At 37.1% G+C, this 27568-nt stretch overlaps 4 protein-coding genes across 6 annotated transcripts in view; 3 read left to right on the top strand and 1 right to left on the bottom strand.

Annotated features, from left to right (window-relative positions):
* The window catches only part of wwp2 (WW domain containing E3 ubiquitin protein ligase 2), a 42965-nt gene extending 42288 nt beyond the window's left edge, over positions 1-677 (top strand). For all 3 annotated transcript variants that reach the window (XM_073868382.1, XM_073868381.1, XM_055192554.2), the window contains one exon: positions 62-677. In XM_073868382.1, coding sequence (XP_073724483.1) covers positions 62-161 — 100 coding nt within the window. In that variant the 3' untranslated portion in view covers positions 162-677. The remainder of the gene's footprint in view (positions 1-61) is intronic.
* A 1251-nt stretch (positions 678-1928) lies between these two features.
* adat1 (adenosine deaminase tRNA specific 1) lies at positions 1929-13656 on the top strand. Its single transcript, XM_055191664.2, has 9 exons — positions 1929-2199; positions 2992-3060; positions 3154-3208; positions 6215-6345; positions 7304-7799; positions 8136-8281; positions 9190-9289; positions 9398-9484; positions 12914-13656. The coding sequence occupies exons 1-9, from the start codon at positions 2058-2060 to the stop codon at positions 13047-13049; spliced, it is 1362 nt and encodes a 453-aa protein (XP_055047639.2). The 5' UTR covers positions 1929-2057; the 3' UTR covers positions 13050-13656.
* gabarapl2 (GABA(A) receptor-associated protein like 2) lies at positions 13489-21019 on the bottom strand. Its single transcript, XM_055191667.2, has 4 exons — positions 20836-21019; positions 20123-20178; positions 16527-16699; positions 13489-13943 (listed from the first exon to the last, which is right to left on the bottom strand). The coding sequence occupies exons 1-4, from the start codon at positions 20867-20869 to the stop codon at positions 13853-13855; spliced, it is 354 nt and encodes a 117-aa protein (XP_055047642.1). The 5' UTR covers positions 20870-21019; the 3' UTR covers positions 13489-13852.
* Positions 21020-21089: 70 nt separating this feature from the next.
* Positions 21090-25974, top strand: tmem231 (transmembrane protein 231). Its single transcript, XM_073868380.1, has 7 exons — positions 21090-21611; positions 21696-21862; positions 21959-22087; positions 22174-22317; positions 23569-23650; positions 25032-25142; positions 25535-25974. Exons 1-7 carry the CDS (start codon positions 21473-21475, stop codon positions 25690-25692), a joined length of 930 nt encoding a protein of 309 aa, XP_073724481.1. The 5' UTR covers positions 21090-21472; the 3' UTR covers positions 25693-25974.
* Positions 25975-27568: the final 1594 nt, after the last annotated feature.

Genomic DNA, 27568 nt, shown 5'->3' with positions numbered 1-27568 from the left:
AAATAAAAATGACCAGTTTTTTGAGACGAGTATTGTGAATCATTTATTCTTTATTTGCCAGTTTTAATCGCCTGGATCTGCCACCCTATAAGAACCTGGAGCAGCTCAGAGAGAAACTACTGTTTGCCATCGAGGAAACCGAAGGATTCGGACAAGAGTGATCACATAAGGACCAAGAAAAGAATTTAACCAATGTCATATTTTGTTTTAAGAGACATTACATTAATCACTAATGTGGACTGATCTGTTATTCAACAGATTCATGATACTTTACAATCTTCCATTTAGCCACTTCAGGGAATGCACATCTACATTTACAGCTCAGACTTCATTTCTATGCAGAGTAAAAAATAATCATGCATTTTACTGCTTCACACACTGCTTTAGATTTTCAACCCTGTTCTGAATCAAAATTAAACAGATTTCCTGCGTTAAGACTTTCGTAACAATAAAAATAAATGAGATAAACTGCAATGAAGCTTCAGCCGCAGACGTCATGATGGGCCGCACGGCTTTTGAGCTTACGCACCATACGTGTACTGTATATAAGATAGAGAACCATTGTAAAAGAAAATACTTGTCTTAAAAGAGTTTCATCAATCACATTTTTATTTTGTGACATGCTGTTTTAAGCTGTACATAGTTGAAATAAAATCCTGTCATGGACTGTGAACAAATGGCTTTGCTTCTGTATAGCTCAGTGGTAGAGCATTGCTTTAGGGTCATGAACATATAATATAATCAAAATATATATCTTGTAATGCACTGTACGTTGCTTTGGATAAAAGTGTCTGCCAAATGCATAAATGTTGATGTAAATAAAATAAACTCTTCAAGATGAAGTACATCTTAAGGTTACTTTTAATTGTTAATTTAGTAAGAGTATAACAGGTTTGTGATTAATGAACATTGGGATTTTTTACTACCTGCTTGAATTGAAATCTTAAAGAAAAATACATCACTACATTTGACAAGGAATCTATAACCTGTTTGCATTCTGCTTGTCTTGCTCATGATCTTCTGCTTTAACATTTATGCATGTGGCACATTTAACTAAAGTGACTTACAGTGCTACACATCATGTATTCATAGGTGTATATACATATGATCAGATCTCAAACCCTGCTACACAAGGATTATAAATAAATGCAGTTTGGTACTTTGAGCGACAGACACCTCAACAACAAACTGGTAAAATAATCATGAATAAGGTGTGACATCATCACCTATTATTTCCTAACACTAAATGTTACATTACTATTTAGAATAAATAGTGCCAATTGAGTGCTTGGGTTTGAATTTAATATAGCAAATTAAATTAAGAATTTAATTAGATTTTTTTAAGTATCGAAATTTAATTAACATAAGAAGAAACAAACATATTCAATATCATTTTCACTTTTTTCTTTGATTTTAGGGGAATTTTTTTCTTTTTATGGGAATTTTATTTTTTACATTATTATGTTAAATATATTACAATTCAGATCTCAGACTATTACACTAATTGGCTAAATTATCATTAGTAAATTAATAACTTTTAATTTGAATTTTGATTGTAAAGCTATTTTAATATTTTTGCAATGTATATTGTTTTCATTAATTTATTAGTTTAAAAAATATTATTACAAATTATTTTATATATGATAATTGTTATTAGTATTTTAAAATGATAAATATTATTTATAATTACGTATAGTTATGTATAATTAAAAAAACTATAAACCCGTAACTGTACTTTAGACCTTAATCGTTTGACAAAAAAAATAGGCTTTACATGTATCATCCGTCCACACAAGTACAGAGCTGGTAAATGGGCAAATTAATTGTACTATTACATTTTTACTTAGTTTACTCATAATAAAATAACGTTTAAACGTGTCTCAAACGGAGCGGCACCTACACGCAACGTTTACGAGGACTCTTAATTTGAAATCTGTACGGTTCTGCGTCCGGTGAAGACAAATTCAAGATAAAAGACTTCTGTCAAAGACATGAGCGCCTAAAACACATGTCTAGTTTAATCAAATCATTCTGATTCTGAATGTACAATAGAGATTATGTGGACTCCCGATGAGGTAGCCAGTCTGTGTTACGATCACTTTAATAAACTGCCTAAAAGAGGGAAACCAGAAGTGGGTAGAGAGTGGACTCTACTAGCAGCTGTGCTTCAACTGACTCACAGTCCAGAAAACAAGTCAGGTAAGATAATAAATACTACACACACGTGATCAATGAGTCATTCCTGCTATGCAATGCTTTAATTGTCTATGCATATAATTATTCATGTTATGACTCGTAGTATTGTTTTACATGAGAATATATCAAATCATAACTTATTTTATCTTATGAAAAGTAAATATTGACATACAGTTTTCTGTGTTTGTTATTTAAAGTGAGACAAACCAATTAATACTCAACACGTCAAATAATTAAATTTATTTAATTAATTGGCTGGAAGGGATCCAGCTACGGCCGCGTTTGCGCGATTTGGCCATAGCTTTATTCCCTCTAGCCAGAACCGTTCTTTTCCACCAAGATTATGTCACTTCCTGGAGAATGACATCACTAAGGAAAAACTAAAACACTACCCTTTCAATACTTAATTACAACTGAAGTGTTGGAACTTTCTTAACTTCTTAATAGTTTATTATTTAAAAGGATTTTGTGAAAGAGTAATGGAAAGTGAATAATCAGACTTAAAGGGGTAGTTAGTCCAAAAATTAAAATTCTGTCATCAATTTCTGATCCTCATTCCAAATTCAAACCTATATGAGTTTCTTTATTCTGCTGAACACAAATGAAGACATTTTGATAGATTATGATAACCACACAGTTGGTGGCACCCATTGACTTCTATATAGCCTACTATGGCAGTCAATAGGTCCCGTTGTCCACGGTTATCATATTTATCAAAATATCTGCTTTTGTGTTCAACAGTAGTATGAAGGTTTTCTAATTAATCGCTTATTAATCGTTACCATTTCATCACAGTTCACAAACAGATTGTGTCTCTGGGGACGGGCACCAAATGCATTGGCAAATCTGTCATGAGTGTAAAAGGTGAGTATATGAAGTATAATACATTTGAATCCTTAAACAACGAGTTAATTATAATGATGAATAACCGTTTAACAAGGTTTAACTCGTGTGCAGGTGATATTCTGAACGACAGTCATGCTGAAGTTATTGCACGCAGAGGCTGCGTCAGGTAAATGTCATCACAAAACAAACAACGTCTTAGATCCTGTCCCACAATCCTATACACACGGTCTGTTTGCACACAATGTAAACATCGTTATATCCATTCATTAAGATTGGTCAATAATATGTTTACTCATCTGTTTAAATATGGTTTTCACAGACCTCAAACGGATGTTGTGTCCTGTACTCATTGTGACATGTGTGTAATTATTAAAATTTTGATTACGAGGCACTGGCTATCAGCCATGGACAAAGTCGACACATGTGCGTGACTTGATGCACATTAATTTTATGCATAAATTATAGATGAAACTTAGTGCATAACCCTAACAACTTTCACTCATTTTTATTAGCACCTAACAGGCCATTTCAGATTTTGAAATAATTGCATGCAGTGAACTTTTTAAGTGAATTTTTATTTTGATAAATAATTTTTCGATTTTACTTTTTTTTTAATTCCCCTACCACATAACGTGTGTCAATCATGCTGCATTTTGCTTTTCTATCAAATCCACAGAAAAGCAAAATGTAATAAACAATATTTATATATATTAAGCAATGATTATAGCATCCAGGACAGCAGTGGTTACCAACCTTTTTATTTCAAGGCCCCCTAGTTGCCCACAACAATATTTACAACATTTTTTTCCAATAAAATTAACTAGAGCTTAGAATGACTAGACATATGTATATTCGCGACTAAAATAGGCAAACACATAAGAATTTTGCTTGTTTTATCTTATTTTAATGCTTGTCGAATTTTTTTTATAATTTTAAGTCATCTTGAGGCCCCCCTGTGGGCCCTGGCCCCCTGGTTGGGAAACACTGCAGTACAGTACAGCATTATTCTGTATCCCCCCAAAATGTACCCCACCTTCTTCAATAAACATCCATTTTATCATGCAATTTTCACCAAATTAGTGTGAGAGACTAAAGATGATAATATCTTAGTTGGTTTTGGCATAAAAATCTCATACATATCAATAGGCTTTATGCCCAGCTGCACTACTTTCCGAACTTCAGCCAGCTCCCCGCCTCCTGTCCGCCACCACTGGACAAACTGACCAATCCAGGTGTGTCCGATTATTGTTGTTGTGACTACTGAGGTCAGGCACACCTGGATTAATCAGTTTGTCCAATAATGGCAGACAGGAAACAAGGAGCTGGCTGAAGTTCAGGAAGTAGTGCAGCTGGGCACTATAAAGCCTATTGGTTTTGTTTTGAGGTTTATTAGATATTTTACTGATATTTTTACTAAAAAAAAGTGATTTCTCTGCCATTTTATTCACATTTTCAGTCTTCAGGAAATACATCTCGTGTTAAAGGAATAGTTCAGGTCAAAATGAAAACCTGATCATTATTTACTGCCCCTCATGTCATTTAAACCCCTATTGTCTTTATTTAAATTCCAGAACCCAGATGTTGTTTTGGGTTTTCTGGTAACTATGAGGTGGTGCCATAGTAACCGAAAACCCTTTAAGCTCCAGAATGACTCAAAATGTTAAACAAATAACTTGACTTGCGTCATATATTTTAAGGGTCCTGAGGACATTTATGCCTCCCGTACCTTTCTTGTTGTGGATATCGCGCTTGTTTCAGTTGTTAGACACTTACAAGTAAACCTCCTAAAACTGCCTCAACAACAGTTCAGACAGCGAATGTGCACTGAAAGAGAGCCAAAGGTCAAGACTTTCATCAAATAATGGACTATATTTTAGTTTGTGTTTTTACGACCACCTTTTGTTTGCCTTCAGGACACTTAAAATTTACTGTATGACACAGTATTGAGTGTTTTACACTTTTAAAGTTATTTGTTTTTTATAGCACTTTTAGGTGCATTGTGTAACTTTTAGTAGGATCTCTTGACAGAACTGCAATATAATGTACAAAACTATATTATCACTGCTGTATGAAGTCATTACAAAATGAATTGTAAGATAAGTAAGCAATAAGGTACAAGAGGCTGTGCTAAGCGCGCAAAAGACGCCATATGTGAATGGCCCCTAAAGCGAATTTTCTCACTACGTTGTCTCAGACGACGACATGTTAGACCTGGGGTGGCTACCATAGCTTTACTATGCGTTTAAAATAGGACAGGTGACCTTTGGACTGAGACGTTGGTTGCAATTCATAGTCTCACCACTAAATGCTGCTAAAAATCGCTGACTTTTAAGTTTAAACGTCGTGATTTTAGCGTTTGTACCTGGATATTGATAAAATGACTCAAAAAGTCTTGTTTAAAGTAAATGAAAAAAGCAGTTTATTGTTCTTTTAAAGGGACACTCTGCTTTTTTGAAAATATGCTAATTTTTCAGCTCTCCTAGAGTTAAACATTTGATTTTTACCGTTTTGGAATCCATTCAGCTGATCTCCGGGTCTGGCGGTAGCATTTTTAGCATAGCTTAGCATAATCCATTGAATCTGATTAGACCATTAGCATCCCGCTAAAAAATAACTACTTTGCTGCTGTAACATGGCAGCAACAGGCGTAGTGATATTACTCACTGCTCAAAAATAGTCCCCTTGGTTACCTTCAATAATTATTTTCAGGTGCTGCATAATATCATTGCGCCTGCTGCAGCCATGTTACGGCAGCAAAGTCTTTGATTATTACGGCAGAATGAGAGTATAGTTTCTAGCCATATCGGCCTAGAAAATCACAACTTTTAATTTTCTGTCGGTCTTATTACAGGATGTAACTACTGATGGGTCAAGTTTTAAATAGAAAAAATATTGAAACTCTTTGGTTATTTTTAGCACGATGCTAATGGTCTAATCAGATTCAATGGATTATGCTAAGCTATGCTAAAGTGCCAGACCCGGAGATCAGCTGAATGGATTCCAAAACTGTAAAAATAAAATATTTAACTCTAGGGGAGCTGGAAAATGAGCATATTTTCAAAAAAAGTTGAGTGTCCCTTTAAACATGTTCAAGTCTAAAAGAGTTAAGTCACTGTGATACTGAAATACATGATTTTTTTCAATGATCTCTTCAATTTTTTTCATCTTTTAGATATCTGACAGATCAGCTGTACAAGGCTGTAAGTGGCCAGAGTTCTGCGGTTTTCTGTCCAGGTACTGAGAAAGGACGATGGATGGTCAAACCTTTCGTTTCTTTCATTTTTTTCACCAGTCAAACACCATGTGAGTTCAGCTACTGCATTTACCATAATTGCTTTATCATTATATGTCACAATACAAGAAGTGTCATTTACATTTTTTTATCCAAAGCAAGGTAAGATAAACATTTTTATCAGTACGCACGTTCCCTGGATTTGAACCCATGACCTTTTGCGCTGCTAATGCAATGCTTTACCAATAAGCAGGGTTCCTACGGGTCCTTAAAATCCTTGAAAGTTTGTGAATCTGGGGGAAAAAATCCAAGGCCCTGGGAAGTTTTTGATAATCTACATACATAGATACAAGTCATTGAAAGTGCTTGAATCTATTTTATGCAAGAAGTATTCTGAGAAAAAAATCCATATTGTTCCCTGTGTGGTGTAGGATAGTATCATGAAAATTCTAGACTTTTAAGCACACGTGCTAAACTGTTCGCTTTAAATGTTTATATCTTCTGTATGCGAATGTTGATTCATACCAAAATGCTTTTTTTGCATAGTTGTGTTTGACACATGAAAACATCTCGGGTTACGTATGTTGTTACCTGAGAAGGGAACGAGACGCTGCGTCTCCCTTCCCATACTTCCTGCATCCCTGTAACGCCGTCTTTGGCAATATTTCAGATAGTGATATACTTCCTGGCTCCCGCATCACCCTGTCTTTGTCATTAAGCCTCACCATTGGTTGAATTTGATATACACATTCAGACACACTTACCCCTGGAGGCGTCCCCAAAGTGTCACCGCAGTGACGCAGCGCAAGTTCCCTCGAAAGGGAACTGTAACAATGTATATTAAAAGGTAACACGATGTAACCTTGCTGTCACTTAAAATGTATCTCCACATTTAGTCTGTGAATTTGAGGGTATTGGACCTGGAAAGTCTTTGAAATGTCCTTGAATTTGAAGTTAACTAAGATGTGGGAACCCTGACTTTACAGGCGCATATCTTAATTGATCCTAAAAACCTATTTTTCACATCAGGTGGCGATGCCTCCATATTTCCTATGAACTTCAGCCAAACGCAGCCTTGTAAGTCAGTAAAGGAGACGCAGCATGACGAGCAAGAAAGACGAGGTCTGAAACGCCCGGCCGAGAGCGACCTGGAGGAGCGTCCAAGAATAAAGGCAAGAGATGGACGTCTGGTCGAACAAAAAGTTAACAAAGCAAGCAGTAAATCAAATGAAATTTCGAAGGATGACCTCCACCGCACCGGGGCCAAGTGTGTCCCAGAAGGCCCGACCGATCCTCTCCAACCCGGATTACTCTACCACAACGTTGGGTTGTTGCGTCTAAAACCGGGCCGGGGTGATAGCACGCTTTCTCTCTCCTGCAGTGATAAAATCGCCCGCTGGGGTGTTTTAGGCTTTCAGGGTGCACTGCTGTCTCATTACCTGCAAAAGCCGATTTATTTCAGTGCTGTGGTTGTTGGGAAGTGTCCATACAGTCATGAAGCCATGGAGAGAGCCTTAAACACACGGTAAGATGAATATAAACGTTTTGAATTGTAACAACCTGATACCCTTCATTTCTATCTATTCGTTGTCATTTACCCACCTGATCATAAATACACTTGTAACAGGACATATTAAAGTTACGGTAGTGGAATTATTGATTTTACTTTACAGATGAAATGACGCAATTTTAGCAAACATGGGCCTGTCGGTGTACAATTTACGAACAAACATTTGCACTGCATTGTTTCACAGTATTACGCTGTGTATTTATAGGGCTGACATTTGTTCAGGTATGTTAATGTTTCAACGTGACTGAAGTAGGCAGAAACAAAAGGTGAATGGTCTCATTTTTTTTACAGATGTGCCCATGTGACCGATCTTCCACCCGGTTTCTCCGTCCGTCCTCCGGAGCTCCTACAGTCTGATCTGGAGTTTACATATAACCACACACACACCGAATCCAAACACACAAATACACAGGGCAAGATATCCCCCTGCGGGGCAGGTACAATACCCACCCAGTCAGTTTTTACTTTAAATCTGTCTGTCTGACTCTTCAAAGATCATTTCATCTTTAGGGTGCTATTTGTTTGCATAATTCGTGAATTTTTAAACGTATAATGCCAGTGATGATGCAGGTCACTGTATTAAAGGCCTTGTCTGTTTTAAAGGGACATTCCACTTTTTTTTTTGAAAATAGGCTCATTTTCCGGCTCCCCTTGAGTTAAACATTTGATTTTACCGTTTTGGAATCCATTGAGCTGATCTCCAGGTCTGGCGTTACTACTTTTAGCATAATCCATTGAATCTGATTAGACCATTAGCATCGCGCCTAAAATATAACCAAAAAGTTTAGATATTTGTCCTATTTAAAACTTGACTCTTCTAGTTACATTGTGTACTACACAAACAGATCTGGGTCATTCTACAGAAAAGGTGGAATTCGGGTGATGGAAATTTGCTTAAATGAACTTCTTTCAACATACCCAAAACTTCTTTAATAGCATTAATTAACTTGTCAAATCTATGAATCCGCAAAACGGGGAGCTTAAACTATTTTTTACTTTTTAATACATTTAATAAAGAATCCATGAGTCATTTATTTGTCATTGGTGTTACCTGTGATTTAAACAACATTAATGTTGATCCTAAATATTTTTTCTAATTACAGCTTGTGTATTTAGTTAAAGGTTGAGTAGAGGAATGATAACAGCAAGAAAAATAATTAATTATTAATATTTGTTTAATTAAATTCTTCATCTTTACCCAGCATTGTATGAAATTATTTGATTCTCAGTTTTTCTTTATTACCAACAAAAACAAAAATATTCAACCAAAAAGGCTTTGATGCAAACAAGGGTGAGTAAATGATGATGTCCTGCTTTCCTAAATGAAATGTTCATATGCTTGCAGCTATCAGCTGGTGTGCCGTATCCCATCAGCCTCTAGATGTCACTGCCAATGGCTATAAACAAGGAGTGACTAAAAAAGTTTTGGGAACACCACAAGCCAGGTGAGATATTAAACCTGTTAAATGCCACTTTGCACGTTGACAGACTGAGTCATCGTAAACACTGACACACATTCACCATAATAACAAGCTCATGTTTTCCTCGTGTAGATCTTTGATCAGTAAAGTGGAACTTTTTCATTCATTCCTCAAACTGGTGGCAGTAACTCCACAACTTCAATGTCCAGAGTCACTCCGGTGAGTATTTTATGGTAACGGATAGAAAAGAGGAGAGATTTCACAAAAATAGTCTAATTTAAGACATACAAGCATTTGTGTCATTTAGACTAGCATTGTGAGACACTTTCTGGTATATAAATATTCACACAAATCCCCATCTTTATATTCAGCATCATGGTTTCATTTGGTGTTTAATGCTGAATCATAGTTTGAAATACTGAGATTCGTGTTATTAAAAGTGATGTTTGATATAACAGTAAACCTTTGTTAGTTGGTGACTGAAGGAAACAGTTGTTCTTCTGTTTGAAGTTGACCTGACAGCTCCAGTTTCAGACTCGCACGAGAGCAAAAAAAACAATGACTCATCATCTGTGAACACACACTCTCTGTTTCACAAACTCAGTTTTGAGTACCCTACTACACTCACAAAAGTTGTACCTTTTTGTCACTGGGATGGTACCTTTTAAAGGAAAACACCACCTTTTTTATATTTTACTGTGTTCTTACCTCAACTTAGACGAATGAATACATACCTATATTTATTCAATGCGTGCACTTAATCTTTGTACAGCGCATCGTGAATGTGTTAGCATTTAGCCTAGCCCCATTCATTCCTTAGGATCCAAACAGGGATGAATTAAGAAGCCACCAAAAACTTCCATGTTCTCTCTATTTAAAGACTGTTACATGAGTAGTTACACGAGTAAGTATGGTGGCACAAAATAAAACGTGGGGATTTTTTAAGTGGATAAGAACGAAAACTATATTGTATGGCGGAAGAGCACTTAGTTTGCAGCACTTTCACCTCAGACGCAGTAATATTGACGAAAATTTGAGCGAGAGGGGGAGGAGTCAGGAGTGATTGATAGAGCATTGTGTTAGAAGCTTAAAATGTTTTGCAATGTAAAAAGTGAAAACTTAAAAAAAGTACTTCAATTGATAACATCTGAAGAATTAAGTCGTTTTAGTGAAAAATGTAACCTTCAACATTGGGGTAAACCTAATGTGAGCCGGCAAATCATTCCACAAACGTCAGGCGGCAACCGAAAAGGCACAATTACCTTTTAACTTCAGACGAGACTGACGCACAGTTAGCATTAGCTTGGATCTTAAATCCATAGAATGTTGCTGGGAAAGAAGATCTGTAATAGATTGTGGGACGTGGCCAGTTAATCCCTTGTACACATACAATAAAACCTTACATTTTACACAACAATGAAGTGACGCCAAAACAGGCGAGACGTGTTCTCAGTTTCTAGTTCCGTATGAGTTACAGAAATCAAGCCTGAAGGATATAAAAGCATGGGTTACTGTCTTTAAGTCTTTGACTAATAAAAATGTTTCAATTTAGCGATGGATCTAAGATGGTTAAAGCTATTTTTTACCACTGAATTGATTTGTTTGTCAAATTTAAGCCTGTTATCAAAAATAACTTTTTTACATAAGAATGGGAATTCACAGATAAAGGACCCAGTTGGTTGTTTATCTGTGTAACAGCAATTGGTGGATCAAAAACTACAATTGCCGTTTTAGAGTCATTTAGTGTTAGAAAATTAGCTGCCAGCCTGCATCCTACCTCCACAAGACAATTCAATAAGGCGTGTTTTAGAGGGATGTACACCCAGGGTGCGATTTGCTGGGGGATGGGGGGATTATACCCCCTCTGGTCTTTATATCCCTGCCTCTGTTGAATCATTTTTTATCCCCGGTGGGGACAAATTTGATCCCCCCATGATTAATGGTCATTAAATGACCATATAAACAACCTTAAATAAAGATAATTTAATATAAGTAAAAACGCTTTGTGCAATCAACAGTAAAATCAGGAATGTTGTATTATGGTTACCGCTTTTACTCCTGTGACCATAGGAGACAGCGCGTCTAGGTTATGTAATAATCCTTTTTTAATCCATGCCCAGATTTTCCAAATGCCGCAAGCTCCAATAGTCTATTTCAGCTCGAAAACAGCCAAATAATAAATGAAAAGGACTCCAAGCAGCATATCATCGTATTTTACAGGACTGTCACACAACAAATCTAAAAAATCTTACCATTGAGAATGAGACAGCAAAATCTACCGTCGTTAGAATCGAGGGGAACTCGCAGGATGACACAGGAAAGCAAAAAAGAGGTCAAAATTTTGCTCAGTGCTGGTGCGAGTAAGACTGGTTACATTTCTATACATATTTTATTTTAACAGTTACAAGAAATAGCTTAAAGGCGGAGTCCACGATGTTTGAAAAACGCGTTGGAAAAGGAGACGGGCCGACTACCAAAACACACTTATAGCCAATCAAATAAAATGCCGGGTTGCGTATGTGTGGGGCGGGTCTATCAACAGAAGGTCCAGATTTTATTGGGTTAGGGGCGTGTTTGTTTAGGTGATTTCAAATATCAACATTGGCTTTCAAACATCATGGACTCCGCCTTTAATACCCTGAATAATTAATATAAGTCTGTGGTTCATAATTTATTCATAAATAAAAATATTTGAAAAACATCCCCACACTGATTTTTCACCAATCACACCCTGTGTACACCCAAGTATCATTGCATAAAAATGATAGCAAATCAAGCCTAGAGAAAGTAAATAGAGTGACAACAAAAGCGGGCCCAGAATTGATCCCTGTGGAACACCACAAGTTGCCAGCCTCCACTAAAAGTGTTCTATCACAGAGATAGGATTTAAACCAATTTAATGCAATACCCAGAATTCCTGCACATTTACTTAACTGTTCAAGCTAAATAGCATGATCAATGGTGTCAAAAGCTGCGCTGAGGTCCAAAAGGACCAGAATTGAACAGTTACCTTAAAGGGTCTTCCATATGCATACATGTAAAGTGTATTTTAGTGCACTTTTTTCACCCTGGGAGGGGCATTTTCATATAAGATGGAAAGGCATGTCTAGTTTAATCTGACGTTTGTTATTTATCAAATTATTTGACTATATGTTTGATACTCGAAAACAAATTATATACAATTTATTTCTAAACATGCAATAATACTAAATTTTTAATAATTTCTGTGTTTTTATTTTTTCGTTTTCTGCCTTGTAAAGCTGCTTTAAAACATCATAAAAAGCACTACACAAAAATATTTCACTTGACTTTAACTATATAATCTTTAATACTTTTATGATGATCATCCATTTTGAGGCTTGACAGTTTTGCTTTACTGTGATCTGCTGTTTTATAGCAAGAGCTCCAATATTTTACAATTTATGTTGCTTTTGTGTTTCACAAAAAAAACACGTATGAAAGGATTATTTTCAGTGAATGCTCAAAAATACACATCCCTAATGGTTTGTTCATATAGTGTCGTAAACAAAACATCACGTTGCATACATCAGCTTGACCTCCAGCGGCTTCAAAGCCCTCCATCGAGCGTGCAGGTGTTGTTTGTGTATGTGTTGTGTCTGACGGCTGTTTCTTTGCTCTTGTTTGCAGTGGAGAGAGCGAGTTAAGAACATACTGGGACTATAAGCAGGCTGCAGGGCCGTACCAGCAGGCCTGGACACAGCTGCAGCTGCAGGCTTTCCCGCTGTGGTGTCGCAGCCCCAGAGATCTTCTGCTCTTTCATTAACACGCACAACATTTCACCCACAACCCAAATGTTGTGTCCGGCATTACTATAGTGTGAAAATACCAAGTTTTATTTATTGATATTAGTAAAGAACGTGCTTTTCCGTGACGCATTTACTATTTTTCCATATATGTATAATACAATTTTACAGGAATTATCAATGATCTATTATGTAGTATAACAGTGACTTTGACAAAATGTCAAATAAAAAAACATCTGTTTTACATCTGTGATACCTTCATCCTTTGTGGAGCTTTACAGTATCATGTATTGGACAAACTCGGATTTTTGTCAATATCTTGTGTGTCCAATGAAAAAAAGTAATGTGGATTGATGATGATCAGTATTATTTATTGTTAGGTTAACTCTATACATTATTAAGATCCCATAACCCCAATCTGAATTGTGTATGCTTCTTATTAATGTTCTCGACAGACGGTTTTCTTTTTGGAGTTTGTTTTTATTGGTTAGGTCATCCAGCTACCTTACCTTTCAATTATCTTAAATATATAATTTACAGAAGAAAAATACAGATAAATTAAAAGTTACTATATAGTCTCCGTTTTAACATTATTGTCTGCAATATTATAACACCATTCACCAAAAAGAAAGAAAGAATAAGCTAATGTTTCAAATTACAATTTAACAGGTGAAACTACAGGTACAAACACATCTTTAGTGCGATTATGTCACAGACGCGTTGTCTTCCGTCCCGTTGCCAACTCTAGAACAATGAAGCTAGTCCAAAAAATAAAACCAGGTGCGTAGATGTGTAGACAGGCTGAGATGATGCACATATATTCTTAATATCCAAACGTGTTCTCTCCACTGTAGGCCACGTACAAAAAGCCGTCCTCATCCTTCTCTTTCTCGTATAGCTGTCCCATAGTCAGACTGAAACCATAATATAAGCAAAAAGTTTATTATTCATATAACTAGGGTACAACAATGATCAAATCACCCCCTAACTATGGCACTATATTAATAAAATTAAGCATCAGATTTCAGTCTTTGCCATGATCTTACTCGGTCAATAATAAAGACATCAAGGTTATAAGAATGTTTTTTACATTATGTAGGATGATTTTATGTAGAAAACAGTCATCACAATTGTGTAGTATGTTGAGTTTTTATATTATTTGGGGTAAAATCAAAATAGCCTTTAGCTCCGTCATATAGTATGGTAGAACATGTGACTGCACATTTTTTCTTATCCTGTCCTGGGTTGTGCAACAATGTGCTTCCCTGTGTTTTTCTCTTCTGCACAACCAATATCTAGTAGTATATTATTTAAGCTCGCTTGTGAAAGAGGAAAATGGTGATTATTTACAGATTTAAATGAAGGATGTTGGGTGTGATCTGGACAACCCCCCAACAGGTCTCATTGTATACACACCTGAAACCTGAAGCCATAAATACAGTGAGGAAATTAGTATTTGAACACCCTGCTATTTTTGCAAGTTCTCCCACTTAGAAATCATGGAGGGGTCTGAAATTGTCATCGTAGGTGCATGTCCACTGTGAGAGACATAATCTAAAAAAAAAAAAATCCAGAAATCACAATGTCAATGTTAATATTTGGTACAGTGGCCTTTGTTCGCAATTACAGAGGTCAAACGTTTCCTGTAGTTTTTTCACCAGGTTTGCACACACTGCATGAGGGATTTTGGCCCACTCCTCCACACAGATCTTCTCTAGATCAGTCAGGTTTCTGGCCTGTCGCTGAGAGACACTGAGTTTGAGTTCCCTCCAAAGATTCTCTATTGGGTTTAGGTCTGGAGACTGACTAGGCCACACCAGAACTTTGATATGCTTCTTACAGAGCCACTCCTTGGTTATCCTGGCTGTGTGCTTCAGTTCATTGTCATGTTGGAAGACCCCGACCCATCTTCAACGCTCTGAGGGAAGGAGGTTGCTCCCTAAATCTCGCAATACATGGCTCCGGTCATCCTGCCTTAATACAGTTTAGTCGCCCTGTCCCATGTGCAGAAAAACACCCCCAAAGCATGATGCTATCACCCCCATGCTTCACAGTAGGGATGGTGTTCTCGGGATGGTACTCATCATTCTTCTTTCTCCAAACACGTTTTATTTTGGTCTCATCTGACCACATGACTTTTTCCCATTACTCCTCTGGATCATCCAAATGGTCATTGGCAAACTTAAGACGGGTCTGGACATGTGCTGGTTTAAGCAGGGGAACCTTCCATGCCATGCATGATTTCAAACCATGATGTCTTAGTATATTGCCAACAGTAACCTTGGAAACGGTGGTCCCAGCTCTTTACAGGTCATTGACCAGCTCCTCCCGTGTAGTTCTGTGCTGATTTCTCACCTTTCTTAGGATCATTGAGACCCCACGAGGTGAGATCTTGCATGGAGCCCCAGTCCGAGGGAGATTGACAGTCATGTTTAGCTTCTTCCATTTTCTAATGATTGCTCCAACAGTGGACCTTTTTTCACCAAGCTGCTTGGCAATTTCCCCGTAGCCCTTTCCCGCCTTGTGGAGGTGTACGATTTTGTCTCTAGTGTCTTTGGACAGCTCTTTGGTCTTGGACATGTTAGTAGTGGATTCTTACTGATTGTATGGGGTGGACAGGTGTCTTTATGCAGCTAATGACCTTAAACAGATGCATCTAATTTAGAATAATAAATGGAGTGGAGGTGGACATTTTAAAGGCAGACTAACAGGTCTTTGAGGGTCAGAATTCTAGCTGATAGACAGGTGTTCAAATACTTATTTGTAGCTGGATCATACAAATAAATAGTTAAAAAAAATCATACATTATGATTTCTGGATTTTTTTATAGATTATGTCTCTCACAGTGAACATGCACCTACGATGACAATTTCAGACCCCTCCATGATTTCTAAGTGGGAGAACTTGCAAAATAGCAGGGTGTTCAAATACTTATTGTCCTCACTGTGTATATATATATATATATATATATATATATATATATATATATATATATATATATATTTCTTCTCGACTGAACAAAAAATACATCAAATTTTACATGACACAGGGTTGAGTAAATTATTGGGATTTTTTTAAGACAATTATTTATTAAAGAAAGAAATCCTTTAATAACTGCAAAATATCTTAAATAACCCCAAAAATATCTTTAATAAATGTTAATGTATTTTTACCTGAATTTAAAATTTTTAAGTATTCAAAAAATAATTGAATAAAGTCTTATTTTCTCCAGATCTGTGATGTTTAAGAATACCATTATTTTATTATTACCCTTAGTTACTTTATCTTGCTGTTGGTTTGTCTTTTGTTATTTTTTAGTGTATCTTGCGCAACTGGATGTCCTGTAGAAAATGCACCTTGTGTATATAATACAAAATAACTTTGTTAACCCTTGGCAAAGAAGCTCAATAAATGTGAGCTCAACTTCCAAGAGGATAAAAAACATTTTAAAAATCTAGAATATGTTTCTAATAAAACATCATTTGAGTTAATTTTACCTGGACTGAGGAACAGTTTTGTCAACAAAGAGGAATATAGCTTTTTCAGAGGGCAGCTGGATCCGCTTTCGGATAATCCACATAAACTGGGCCACTGTGATGTCAGATGGGACCAGATACTTCCTCTTGTCAATATCCAAAATCTGTGAGCCAGACACTTTCTCTACAATAACCTAATCCACATACAAGAGAAGGAGAGAGAAGAAGAAGAGTCAATCACATGTTGCAAATATTTCATTAGAAAGCCAACAGATTATGACAATAGATTTTATTGTCCCAAGTTAAATTTAAGATGTTTTTATCAAGTGACTTAAAAATGAGGAATATTTTAAGAAACTTGCCACACAGGGGCTTATTATACAAATAATGTAAATAAAAAATAGAAAAGATGTTTAGACATTGCAAAGAAAATATCAATGTGCAACTACAAATATACAACAAAAGGTCCAAGGTGACCAGCATGTATCAGTGGTGTGAACAGAAATGGCATTTGTCATTTCCTTGTTTATTTTTACATTAAGCCTTTAATGATAATCAGAGGTGTAGTTTTACACACAGCTTATTTTGTAAGGCACATTTCCTTGCACAAAACCTGGTACTGGAAAAAATAACTAAACAAGCACACAGAATTCAGTTAAGTGGTTTATTATTGTAGTAAGTTAAGTAACTGTGACTTGTCATTTGCTACTAAAGATTGTTTAAAGGGGACATTTCACAAGACTTTAAGATATCAAACAAATCTTTGGTGTCCCCAGAGTACATATGTGAAGTTCTCTCTCAAAATACCATATAGATCATTTATTATAACATGCTAAAATTGCCACTTTGTAGAAGTAAGCAAAAATATGTTGTTTTTGGGGAGCTGATCTCCTCACTAAATGGCAGTGCTGTGGTTTAGAGGATGGATACCCGAACCGAGCCCGACGGGAACCGACAGGCCAGGCCGGGTTCGGATAGATATTTAGAAATTATGTTCGGGTCGGGCTCGCCGCAATGAACATTTGAAATTTAAAACAGCTTATTATAATATGTACCGTATTTTCCGGACTATAAGTCGCTCCTGAGTATAAGTCGCATCAGTCAAAAAATGCGTCATGAAGAGGAAAAAACATATATAAGTCGCACTGGATTATAAATCGCATTTATTTAGAAAATTATTATTCTTTTGGGGGCATTTTGTTTGTTAAGTCTTTCTTCGTTGTCTTTTAAGTTAATGTTTCAGTTAAAAGTTTTTTTCAGGGGTATGCTACAGGAGGAACATATAGCGCCCTCTCATGGCTGTAGACGGTAATGTTTTATTTTGGTTCGTGTTAGTCAGTATGAATTAATTTTGACATATAAGTCGCACCTGACTATAAGTCACAGGACCAGCCAAACTATAAAAAAAAGTGCGACTTATAGACAGTTTCAGCAGTAACAACATAAACAAGCGGCTGTCGTGGTCCGCAGTAACTTCCGGTAAACTCCGCTAATAATAAATAAAAACAAAATACTTTAAACGTAGTTTATTTATATAACAAGCAAAACAACAACACATAGATTACCTAGGAAACCAAAACATTTATTATTTTTGACGAGGCATTTGTTCAAGAGATCAGTTTAGCAACTAGTTAGACCATTAAAAAAACGAAACCGGAAGTAAGGTTCGGATCCAGACGTGTATCACGTGCGTCCAATGAAACCGTCTATAGTCCGGAAAATACGGTAGGTAGCCAATGGGCCTGTTTAAAGCGATAGTTCACCTTAAAATGAAACACGTGCGTTCACATCACCCTTTTATTCATTTAAGGTTTAATAGCGGGTTGCGAAACAACTTCATAGGTGCATACCGCCACCTACTGTATCGGGTGCACAGCATGAGGGCGTATATACACTATACGGGGCTCCCAATAGAGTAAGTGGCGGTATGCACCTATGAAGTTGTTTCGCAACCCGCTATTAAACCTTAAATGAATAAAAGGGTGATGTGAACGCACATATTTTTCTGGGGATAGTGTTGTATTAGAGGTAAAAAATTATATAACCGTTTCTCGCACAAACCGATCGTTTCGTGTCTTAGGACATCGATGTGTCGCCACGAGCCGCAGGGTTTAACCCTGTATTTCCACCAACTGCAGAGCGGCTGCAGATCGGCTCCGCTGCGTTACTGCTCGCACTCCGCCGTCTGCCAATACCCACAATTTCTGTATTTGTTGCAGAGCGGTTGCGTGCTGAAGTGACGAGGACCCATGAGGTCTCGCAAATTCACATGATGATCACGCGATATCTAGTTCTGTCTCCGCCCATTATGACGTTTTGCTGGACCAGCCCAGATCACAACACGAGATCTCGGGAATACAGGTATGATCACGCGATATAGTTATGGCTCCTCCCTGCGGAGCTGTCGGTGGAAATCCCGGGTAATTTGGATTTGTCCGTGCATATTTTTTCTCTATCGGATTTTGTTACCATCCACTTCCATTATACAACTGACAGACTGAAACGGTTGGAGTTCAAAATCTACATTTGTGTTCTACTGAAGAAACAGTGTCACCTACCTGGGGGTAAGCTGATAAACATAAAAAATTCATTTAAGATGAACTATCGCCATACATCTTCATGTGTGCGGAAATGTGTTTATGTTGCTGTGACAATGCGATTTTTAACTGTGTCCGGCTCGGACATAAATATCTTAATGCCTGTCGGGTTACGGTCGGGTATGGTTACTGCCCTGCCGGACGCGGGCCGGGCTCGGACAGAAAAATGCGTCCCGATCTGCACTCTACTGTGGTTGGATAGTGCAGATAAAATGGCGGTATTATCCCCTTCTGACATCACAAGGAGATTTCAATTACCTATTTTTCACATGCTTGCACAGAATGGTTCACCAAAGTTACTGGGTTGATCTTTTTCACATTTTTTTTACTAGGGATTGACCGATATGCATTTTTTAGTGCCGATGCCGATACCAATTTTTTCTTTCATCAGCCTTAGCCGATGACCGATACAGGGTGCCGATTTTCTTGAGCCGATACTGCTTTTGCTCACTCAATTTACATCATAAAAATTACACAATGATGCTAAATGTTACAAGTCTCAATTTTAAAAAAGTAACATTTATTGAACTTAAAAAAACTATATTTAACAAATAGTAAAAACGGATGAGGGTGCTATGGAACCATGAACTGCATTCTCCACAATCTTGAGGAACTATCAGCAAAGAATATTGATTTCTAGCACTTTACTACTACAAATTTATATAGAGATGAGAAATAAAAGCCAGCTATGATCAGCTGTTAGGCCGAGCTTTCGATGTTGTCATGGAAAGGTTGGTTGCTTTTAGTCACACGACCTGCAATCGCTTGCGGCTTTTCCAGCACTATCTCTGTAAAAAATGCCAGAAAAAAATCGGCAAACACAGCAGATACACATCAAACTCGCAAAAATCGGCCCGATATATCGGCCAGACGATATATCGGTATAGCACTATTTTCTAGGTTGATAGAAGCACTGGGAACCCAATTATAGCACTTAAACATGGAAAAGTCAGATTTTCATGATATGTCCCATTTAATGAAACACATTAAAATTAATGAGTTTTTCTAATGCATACTCACAGGAACTCTGTCTGGGTATTTGTTCCGGATTTTGGCAGATTCAACACACCTGTGCTCTGGAAAAAGAAAACACCTGCATCAGTCGACATTTGGTGAAGATTGAATTTATTATTTTTAAGTATTTCTTTTTTTGACCAGAGATTATGTAACAGACATTATACAACTTTTCGTGCAGTTAAATATCTGTTTGTTATATTGTCCTTTTTCATGCCCTAGCCAATATGCTGATGGTTTCAACTGATCAAATATCGGCAAAACATTGCATTTTGATTGGTTAAACGTTCGTCAGCAGGTTTTTTTTTTAATATAAAGCTTATTGGCCTCCACTATAGTTGCATTTAAAATGATGCACCTTTCAGTTAAGTATAACACATAACAAACTCAGTCACCAAAAATGTGATATATTTACGTCACCTCAACAATAGATGCATCTGTGTGTCATATGTGGTATGGCTGGTAAACAAACAAATGCTAGGCTAAAATGAAAGCAAAACAAGCAACAGACAGACAGACCTCCGTACATTATGAGATCTATTTATTATTGTTTTGATGGACACATAGGCTTGACATAAACAAACAAATCAAAGTCTTCTCGAGTGGTGAACGTATAAAGATCAACTGGGCAGGTGAAAACGAAAACAAGCCAATAGATCAATAATGACACATATCTGATAGGCCATTTTAACAACATCACGACATTTTAGATGTATTACCCAGAGAATGATCCTCTTTAAACATCCATTTCATGTTTGCAGACGTCTTGCTCGAGGAGCGACCTGTCACCAAAATATACCACAATTTAAAGGCAAGTAAATCTTTAAACTAATAACGTCAACAATGCAGCAACATTCGTCTCCAAACCCAGCCGTGATTACGTCACCCCGAGACCGTACCATCTCTCCATTGGAATCGAGGGCGTTACAGCAGGGCCGTACGATTTACTAGCTTCAAGGGGTGTCATGGCTCGGTTTCGCAGATCTTCAAGATTTTCAAGAGTCGCGTTATTAGACTTGTTATCATTTTTTTACTGTTAAAGCGAATTCCTATTCGCTATTTTTAAGTAATAAGTATTATGAGCACGCTTCGCATAAGGCCGCGTTTCGCGCGGTTGCTATGGTGAACACATGACGCTTCGTCACCGGAACAACATGCAGTGTGCGTTTTGTGTACGCTGAACTGATAAACTCGTTAACATGCGCCGATTGTTGCATTACAAATTTATTAAAGTTATTAATTTACCTCAAGAATTTACAGCTTTTTCGACGAAATAGCTTTATTTTGCCCGCGCATTTGCATTTACAGCAGCAACACTTTGTGGGGCTTAGCATTTACCCTAAAATTACCAATATAATGGCTTTTTATGAGGCTTACTCACACCCCGCTTTAATAAGGTACAAAACGCGCATTTGCACGAGAGCAACGCTGTTTGTGGTCGTGGTTTTATGCCTCACGTACATTTCACCTCTGCTCGTGGCTTACAGAAGTCAAGGTAACGGTTACATTTCTTCCAGACAAATATTGTCAAGTTTCCAAAGATGTGGTGAAATAACGTGTTTGTGTTAACTGTTACCAGGATTCTGGCTGAAGAAAAGCTGGTATGAAGAGCAACCACTCGTTCAATTCCAGTATGATATGATCCTGATAGGAGCAACAAACACAGCTGGGAATTACGTGGCATGGAGTACATTTCCAAACTTTAATCGATTAGTTGGAGATAACTTGCGCATCCCATTCGTCTCGGTGAGTGCTGAACTAAACTGTTCCTATATTGACAATAGCACTTACAGAAATGTATATATACCAAATGTATGAATGCATTGTTTGTTCATAAATCAGGTTCAGGAGGAGGACAGAAACCAGGATGGCAAATCCGATCTTCTAAATCTCCAGATCAACATCCCACTTAAAGCAGAAGAGCAGATGTATAGCATCCAGCTCCTCCTCACGTTCTCATATCAGCTGTTTGTGTGTATCCACTGCATTCATACAGTACAGTATATACATCAATTGTCCACAATGTCTTATCAATCAAACAATCTCTCTTTCTCTAGAGGATGTCTACTGTTGCCATGCAGACGCTTGCGTTTGTGCAGCATTCTTCATCTGTGCCAGGTTCTCAGCTGTTCATCAGTGCAGATCTAAAGCTTCATCAGCGAACTCCTCTTCCTCACAGAGGGTTACATGCTGCCTACAATGTAAGTGTCTATAAACAGCACCAAATGCAATGTTAAGCTGAAACTTCCCTCAACGCACCTGCCTGAAAGTTGAATCTGCCTCGGAAGACCTTGATTGGCTGGATTAGGTGTGTTTGATTAGGGTTGGAGCAAATCTCTGCAGAGACACCGGTCCTCTAGGAGCAGGATTGGACACCCCTGACCTAAAGCAAAGGGACAATGCACTGTTGATACACCAATGCTGTATTAAGAGTAGATGAAAAATGAAAAATTCTTGACGTCCATTATTTCGCTTTTTAATTAATTTAATTCACGATTTTACATTTCCTTTGGTAAACGGTGATGCGAGTTATCGTTTCCAGCTTAAATCTCTTTTCTTGCACTACAACAAACTTCGGCCCTGTCCCAAATGGCGCACTTCATGTGGACTTTCGGTCTTGTGGTCTTAAATTGCGTGTGCTCACTTAGTCTACGAGTCCGTGGGGTGTCCCATCTGTCCTTTTTACGCTCCGAAGTGTGCTCATCAGCGCCTCCTTTGCACCCTTGATGCGGTCTTTTCGCCGAAGCTTGCACTGCTGCAGGCTTCACGCACTTTAACAACCCAGAAGTCCTTGTGAAAGGGCGATCAGACGAATCACACAACGGATGGGAGGAGTTTACACTGATAGGAATCTTCTCTTCCTATTTCCGGTGTGATGCTCAAACCTGTCCCAAAATACAACTCCAGTGCACCCTCGTGGACTCGCGTCCAGGGTCCCTATAAGGCCTGCACTACATGATGTCATTAAAGTCCACAAGTCTGGAGTGTGCCATTTGGGAAAGGCCATTCCTGGGATTGGTAATGTAGACAAGACCGATATTATCATAAATCTTCCCGCATCGGACTCACAGCCTGTGAGTTAACTTCTGTTAGCAAACAAATCTTTCAAACACGGTAAGAAGCACCATGTTTCTGGCTGACGTCAGAGGTATCCAGACCAATCACAACGTACAGATTAGCTGGCCAATCAGGGATACAGATCTTTCAAATCCATGCATTTCAGGAAGAGAGCGAAATCTGGAGCTACAAAAATGTACGGTATGTGAAAAATAATGTGTTTTAACCATAAACCACGCGAACACATTGTATTACACCAAATACACAATGAAATAGGTGCCCTTTAAAAAAAAACATGCTTTTGTGATGCAAGTAAACATTTATTTGTTTATCATCAGATTTGTTGATGTGTGTGGTAGTATAGATTTAATTTGCTCCGTCTGTTTCATTACTAGGTATCGGTGATCGATGCATCCAGTCCATTAGCGAGTACATATGACCTGGCCAACATTATTGGACTTTATCAACAAAGAAACTGTAAGATTATAATGGTTGTCTTTTCTAGCACACGTAAGGGGACATATCATGAACATCTGTGCTATAATTGGGTCCCCAGTGCTTCTATCAACCTAGAAAATATGAAAAAGAACAACCCAGTTATTTAGTTTTGGTAAACCATTCTCTGCAAGCATGCGAAAAATAGGCCATTGAAATTTGGATCCTCTTGTGATGTCAGAAGGGGATAATACCGGCCCTTAATCTGCAGTATCCAACCACAGCACTGTCATTTAGTATAGAGATCAGCTCATTTGCATTTAAAAGGACACACCCAAAAACTGTTTTTGCTCACACCTCCAAAGTGGCAATTTTGAAATGATCTTGAGCTAAAACTTCACATATGTACTCTGGGGACACCAACGACTTATTTTACATTAGGGAAGCACCGAATGTTTGGCAAAAAAATACAATTCAGCTGAAAAGTGAAAAGGCCGAACAATGAGGTCTTTGATGACGCGATCAAATTAACCAGCGCAGAGTAGGGCTGTTCGATTCCGGATTTTTTGGAAACACTGTCAATTATTTTTCTCTCTCTCTGCACTAAATGCCAGTGCTGTGGTTGGATGGTGCAGATTAGGGGTCGGTATTGTCCCCTTCTGACATCACAGGGGGAGCCAATTTTCAATGAGCAATTTTTTTCGCATGCTTGTAGAGAGTGGTTTGCCAAGGCTAGGTTGCTGGGATGTCTTTTTCATTGTTTCTGGGTTGGTGGAAGCACTGGGGACCCAGTTGTAGCACTTAAACATGGAAAAAGTCCCCTTTAACCCATTTGCGCCTGATGCTACATGAAGAAACATTACATCTACCGCCGGTTACTTTTATTTCATGTTTCTAAAGTGCTACAGAGGCTTCGATATTACGTTTTTGGTAGACGTTGACAATTCTTAGTATTTTTTTCTGAAAACCCTCAGGATATAAGGTTATTTATGCTAGAATAAAATACTGTCGATACAATCAACATTATCAGATGTATTTTTAATATATATCTTAATACTTTTCAAAAAGACAGCAGGAACTATTTATTAGAACTAGGGGTGCATCGGTTCATCACTAATTAGAACCCTAATGGCCGGTTTCCTAGACAGGGATTAAGTCTAGTCCAATACTAAAATGCATGTTTAAGCTGTCAAAATTTTGAAAACAATGTGCACTTCAATATCTTAAACTGATAGATGGCTTTTAAAGATAATAGATTATGTTATAAGGTGTTACTCTGGACAAACTGGTATGCTAGGATAGTTTATGCGGTTTGAAGTTGAATTCTCTATGCGGTTTCATAAATAAAATTTGTTTGTTTATATGAAGTGTCACTTTGATCTTGTTTGTTGGTTAATGATTTATCCCAATATCTCCATCACAGTGACTACTCATCTCTCTGGCGCCATTCCAGTATGGATGGTTGGCAGAGCGGCAAATACTCCATTCCAGATCAATGCTAACATCAGCTATCCAGTAGAAACCATTACTTATCCTTTACGTGCGTTGTTTCTGTATGTTTGTTCTGTAATGCAGTGTGTATTTATTTTGGGTAGTGAAACCTGATTAGTAAAAGTTAAAGTGTTGAAACACACCCACTCCATATTTTTAGTGCAAATCATAATTTTATGTCTGACAATAAGTAAACAGAATTTATTTTTTGAGCCCGCAAATGTGTTGTTTGTTTTAAACGTATAAACTTTTTAATAAACAATTCCCCGTAGCATTAGTTTAATACAAAACACACGAATGAAAATTGTTGCTTTATACTTTTAATGTGTCGCCAAAGTCTGGTCCTTCATATTGATAACTCGTTCAGATGTTTCTTCTTCAGTTCTGCATTCCTAGACTTAGGTTTAATTTCCTTGACTGCTTCCTCTACTTATCGTCCGGGCTTTTGGGAAACTGTCAAGTTTGCTTGGATTCAGTATGTCAGTGTACTGCTCATCTTTCTGTGGATTTTCCAGCACATTCAAACGTTTGTTTTTCAGAACCAGGTCTTGCCAACCATTGTAGTACCTCCGTTTAAACAGCACAGAGTTTGACCTGACCAGTGTTATTCAGGGTTTTGTTCTGTAATTTGACCATACACATGTACATGCAAGGTTCATCATTTGAAGTAGATTCATATTAAAGAAACTCGCACTTGGCTGCTTGTTAAATCTCAGGTTCTTCTGGTTTTTAAGAAACTCCAGCTCAAATTCCAGATGATAATGATGATAATCCTTGTGCTTTTATTTGATGTCAGCCGCATGCATGCTGTTGTTTGATTTTGAAAGCACAATGTGCATATTTTCCATATTAAAAGGACATTTCTTATCAGTGTACATTCAGAGGATTATTTTCGGCATTATTGTATGAGCACAAGAGTGATGAGTAATGTTTTATATATAGTTTTTACTGTAAGACATTTCTGTGTCAATAATTATGGCCCATTGTGTTTAAATAATGTTATACTTTTTTTAATATGAAATATCACTGATTTAAAGACTGTATTACATTGCATTATTAGATAAACGCTCAAACACTGCCAAGTTTTACTTTTATCCAAAGAGACTTACAAAGTACGAAACAATTCAAGCAATTTGACATAGGGAGGCAATAATACAAGAAGTGCTTATATCAAGTTACACGTTTAAACTATTTGAGAATAGTACCTGTTGTGAGAGAGAGAGAGAGAGAGTAATTATTATAATTTAAGATAGAAGAATAAAGATAAAAATCAAAGTCATTATGACAAAAATGTGATCATGGCTGTTGAATCCAGGCTAAAGTCTTTAATAATTAAATAATCTCTTATTAGATTATAATTACGAGGTGGATTAAAAAATCTTCAATATGACCTCACTTAGTCAATATTAAAGATATAGATATCATATTTTCACCAAAAATGTCTTTACGTTATCGGATAATTTTATGTAGAATCACAAAAATGAGTTTTGCTGGGTTTTCATACACTGTAAAAAGTTAAAAGTTGGTAACAACAAAAAAAAAGTTTATTCAACTTACGTTTTTCACCCAAAGTGTTGATTAAAGTTGATTAAAGGTGTAGCGCAGGATTTTCTCAAATTTTGGAAAAGAACCGCCTTCTCCACTTTTTAAATAAATGCAATTGCCCAACACTCCTGATTGACAACTAGGAGGACCAATAGTCTTGATGATCCACCCCGGAAAAAGAAAATCCTCCGCATTACCTTTAAACTTAAATTTTTTTAGGTGTTACCAAATTCAAAAAAAGTTTTTTTTTAAGTTGATCCAACTTTTCACTTTTAGGAAGGGTCACAACTTGTAATTTAAGTGTAAAAATACCAACATAGTAGTATGTGAAGTGTGCTATGTTTGTATGTGAAACTGTGCAAACTCAGTAACCAACACTACAACAATGTAGTATGCAACACTGTAAACTGGAGCAGTACAATGTACCTAATAAAATAAGTGAACTGTACTCAAACCAGTGAAAAAAGTTTATTTAACTAAAAAAAAATTGTGCGTTCAACTATTTCACCCATTTTAGCTCCACAAAGTCAAAATGAGTCAAAGAACTTAGCTAACGCAAACATTTTATTTATAACTTCCAGACAAAGTCTCAATACAACAGCCTCATTTGAACAAACGCTGCAAATAATGGCAAACCTTTGGTGGTTGTGATGAGGTTTATGGCATTTAACCTGCGAAGAAAGATTCTGGCACTGCAAATTTACTTCAGTTGAAAGGTAAATCAACACGATTGGTTGAAAAGGATTTCCAGTTTCCAGCATGCTTTGCATGAGCCTGCATTACAAGAACATTTTTTTTGAAGTAAGTGATATTTTATGTGGTTTTCAGTAGAGAAAGACTCAATAGTTTTTCTCAGTTGCTTCGGAGCATTTGTCAGATCAGAAAAATATTTTTCGAAACACTTTTTTGTTCAACCTCCACATC

This window comes from Misgurnus anguillicaudatus, chromosome 6, assembly GCF_027580225.2.
Source record: "Misgurnus anguillicaudatus chromosome 6, ASM2758022v2, whole genome shotgun sequence".
Lineage (NCBI taxonomy): Eukaryota > Metazoa > Chordata > Actinopteri > Cypriniformes > Cobitidae > Misgurnus > Misgurnus anguillicaudatus.
This window is presented reverse-complemented; position numbering and strand designations above follow the sequence as displayed.

Bases quoted from the DNA above. Each gene is read 5' to 3' on its own strand.
- gabarapl2 (XM_055191667.2), bottom strand. From the start codon at position 20,869: ATGAAATGGATGTTTAAAGAGGATCATTCTCTGG. The intron at 20,179-20,835 runs GTAATACATCTA...TTCTTTTTCCAG, and splicing joins TAAAGAGGATCATTCTCTGG to AGCACAGGTGTGTTGAATCT. The intron at 16,700-20,122 runs GTGAGTATGCAT...TATGTGGATTAG, and splicing joins AATACCCAGACAGAGTTCCT to GTTATTGTAGAGAAAGTGTC.
- tmem231 (XM_073868380.1), top strand. From the start codon at position 21,473: ATGGCTTTTTATGAGGCTTACTCACACCCCGCTTTAATAAGGTACAAA. The intron at 23,651-25,031 runs GTAAGATTATAA...TCTCCATCACAG, and splicing joins ACTTTATCAACAAAGAAACT to TGACTACTCATCTCTCTGGC. The intron at 25,143-25,534 runs CTTTACGTGCGT...CCTCTACTTATC, and splicing joins AGTAGAAACCATTACTTATC to GTCCGGGCTTTTGGGAAACT.
- adat1 (XM_055191664.2), top strand. From the start codon at position 2,058: ATGTGGACTCCCGATGAGGTAGCCAGTCTGTGTTACGATCACTTTAAT. The intron at 3,061-3,153 runs GTGAGTATATGA...ACTCGTGTGCAG, and splicing joins ATCTGTCATGAGTGTAAAAG to GTGATATTCTGAACGACAGT. The intron at 9,485-12,913 runs GTGAGTATTTTA...TCTTGTTTGCAG, and splicing joins CAATGTCCAGAGTCACTCCG to TGGAGAGAGCGAGTTAAGAA.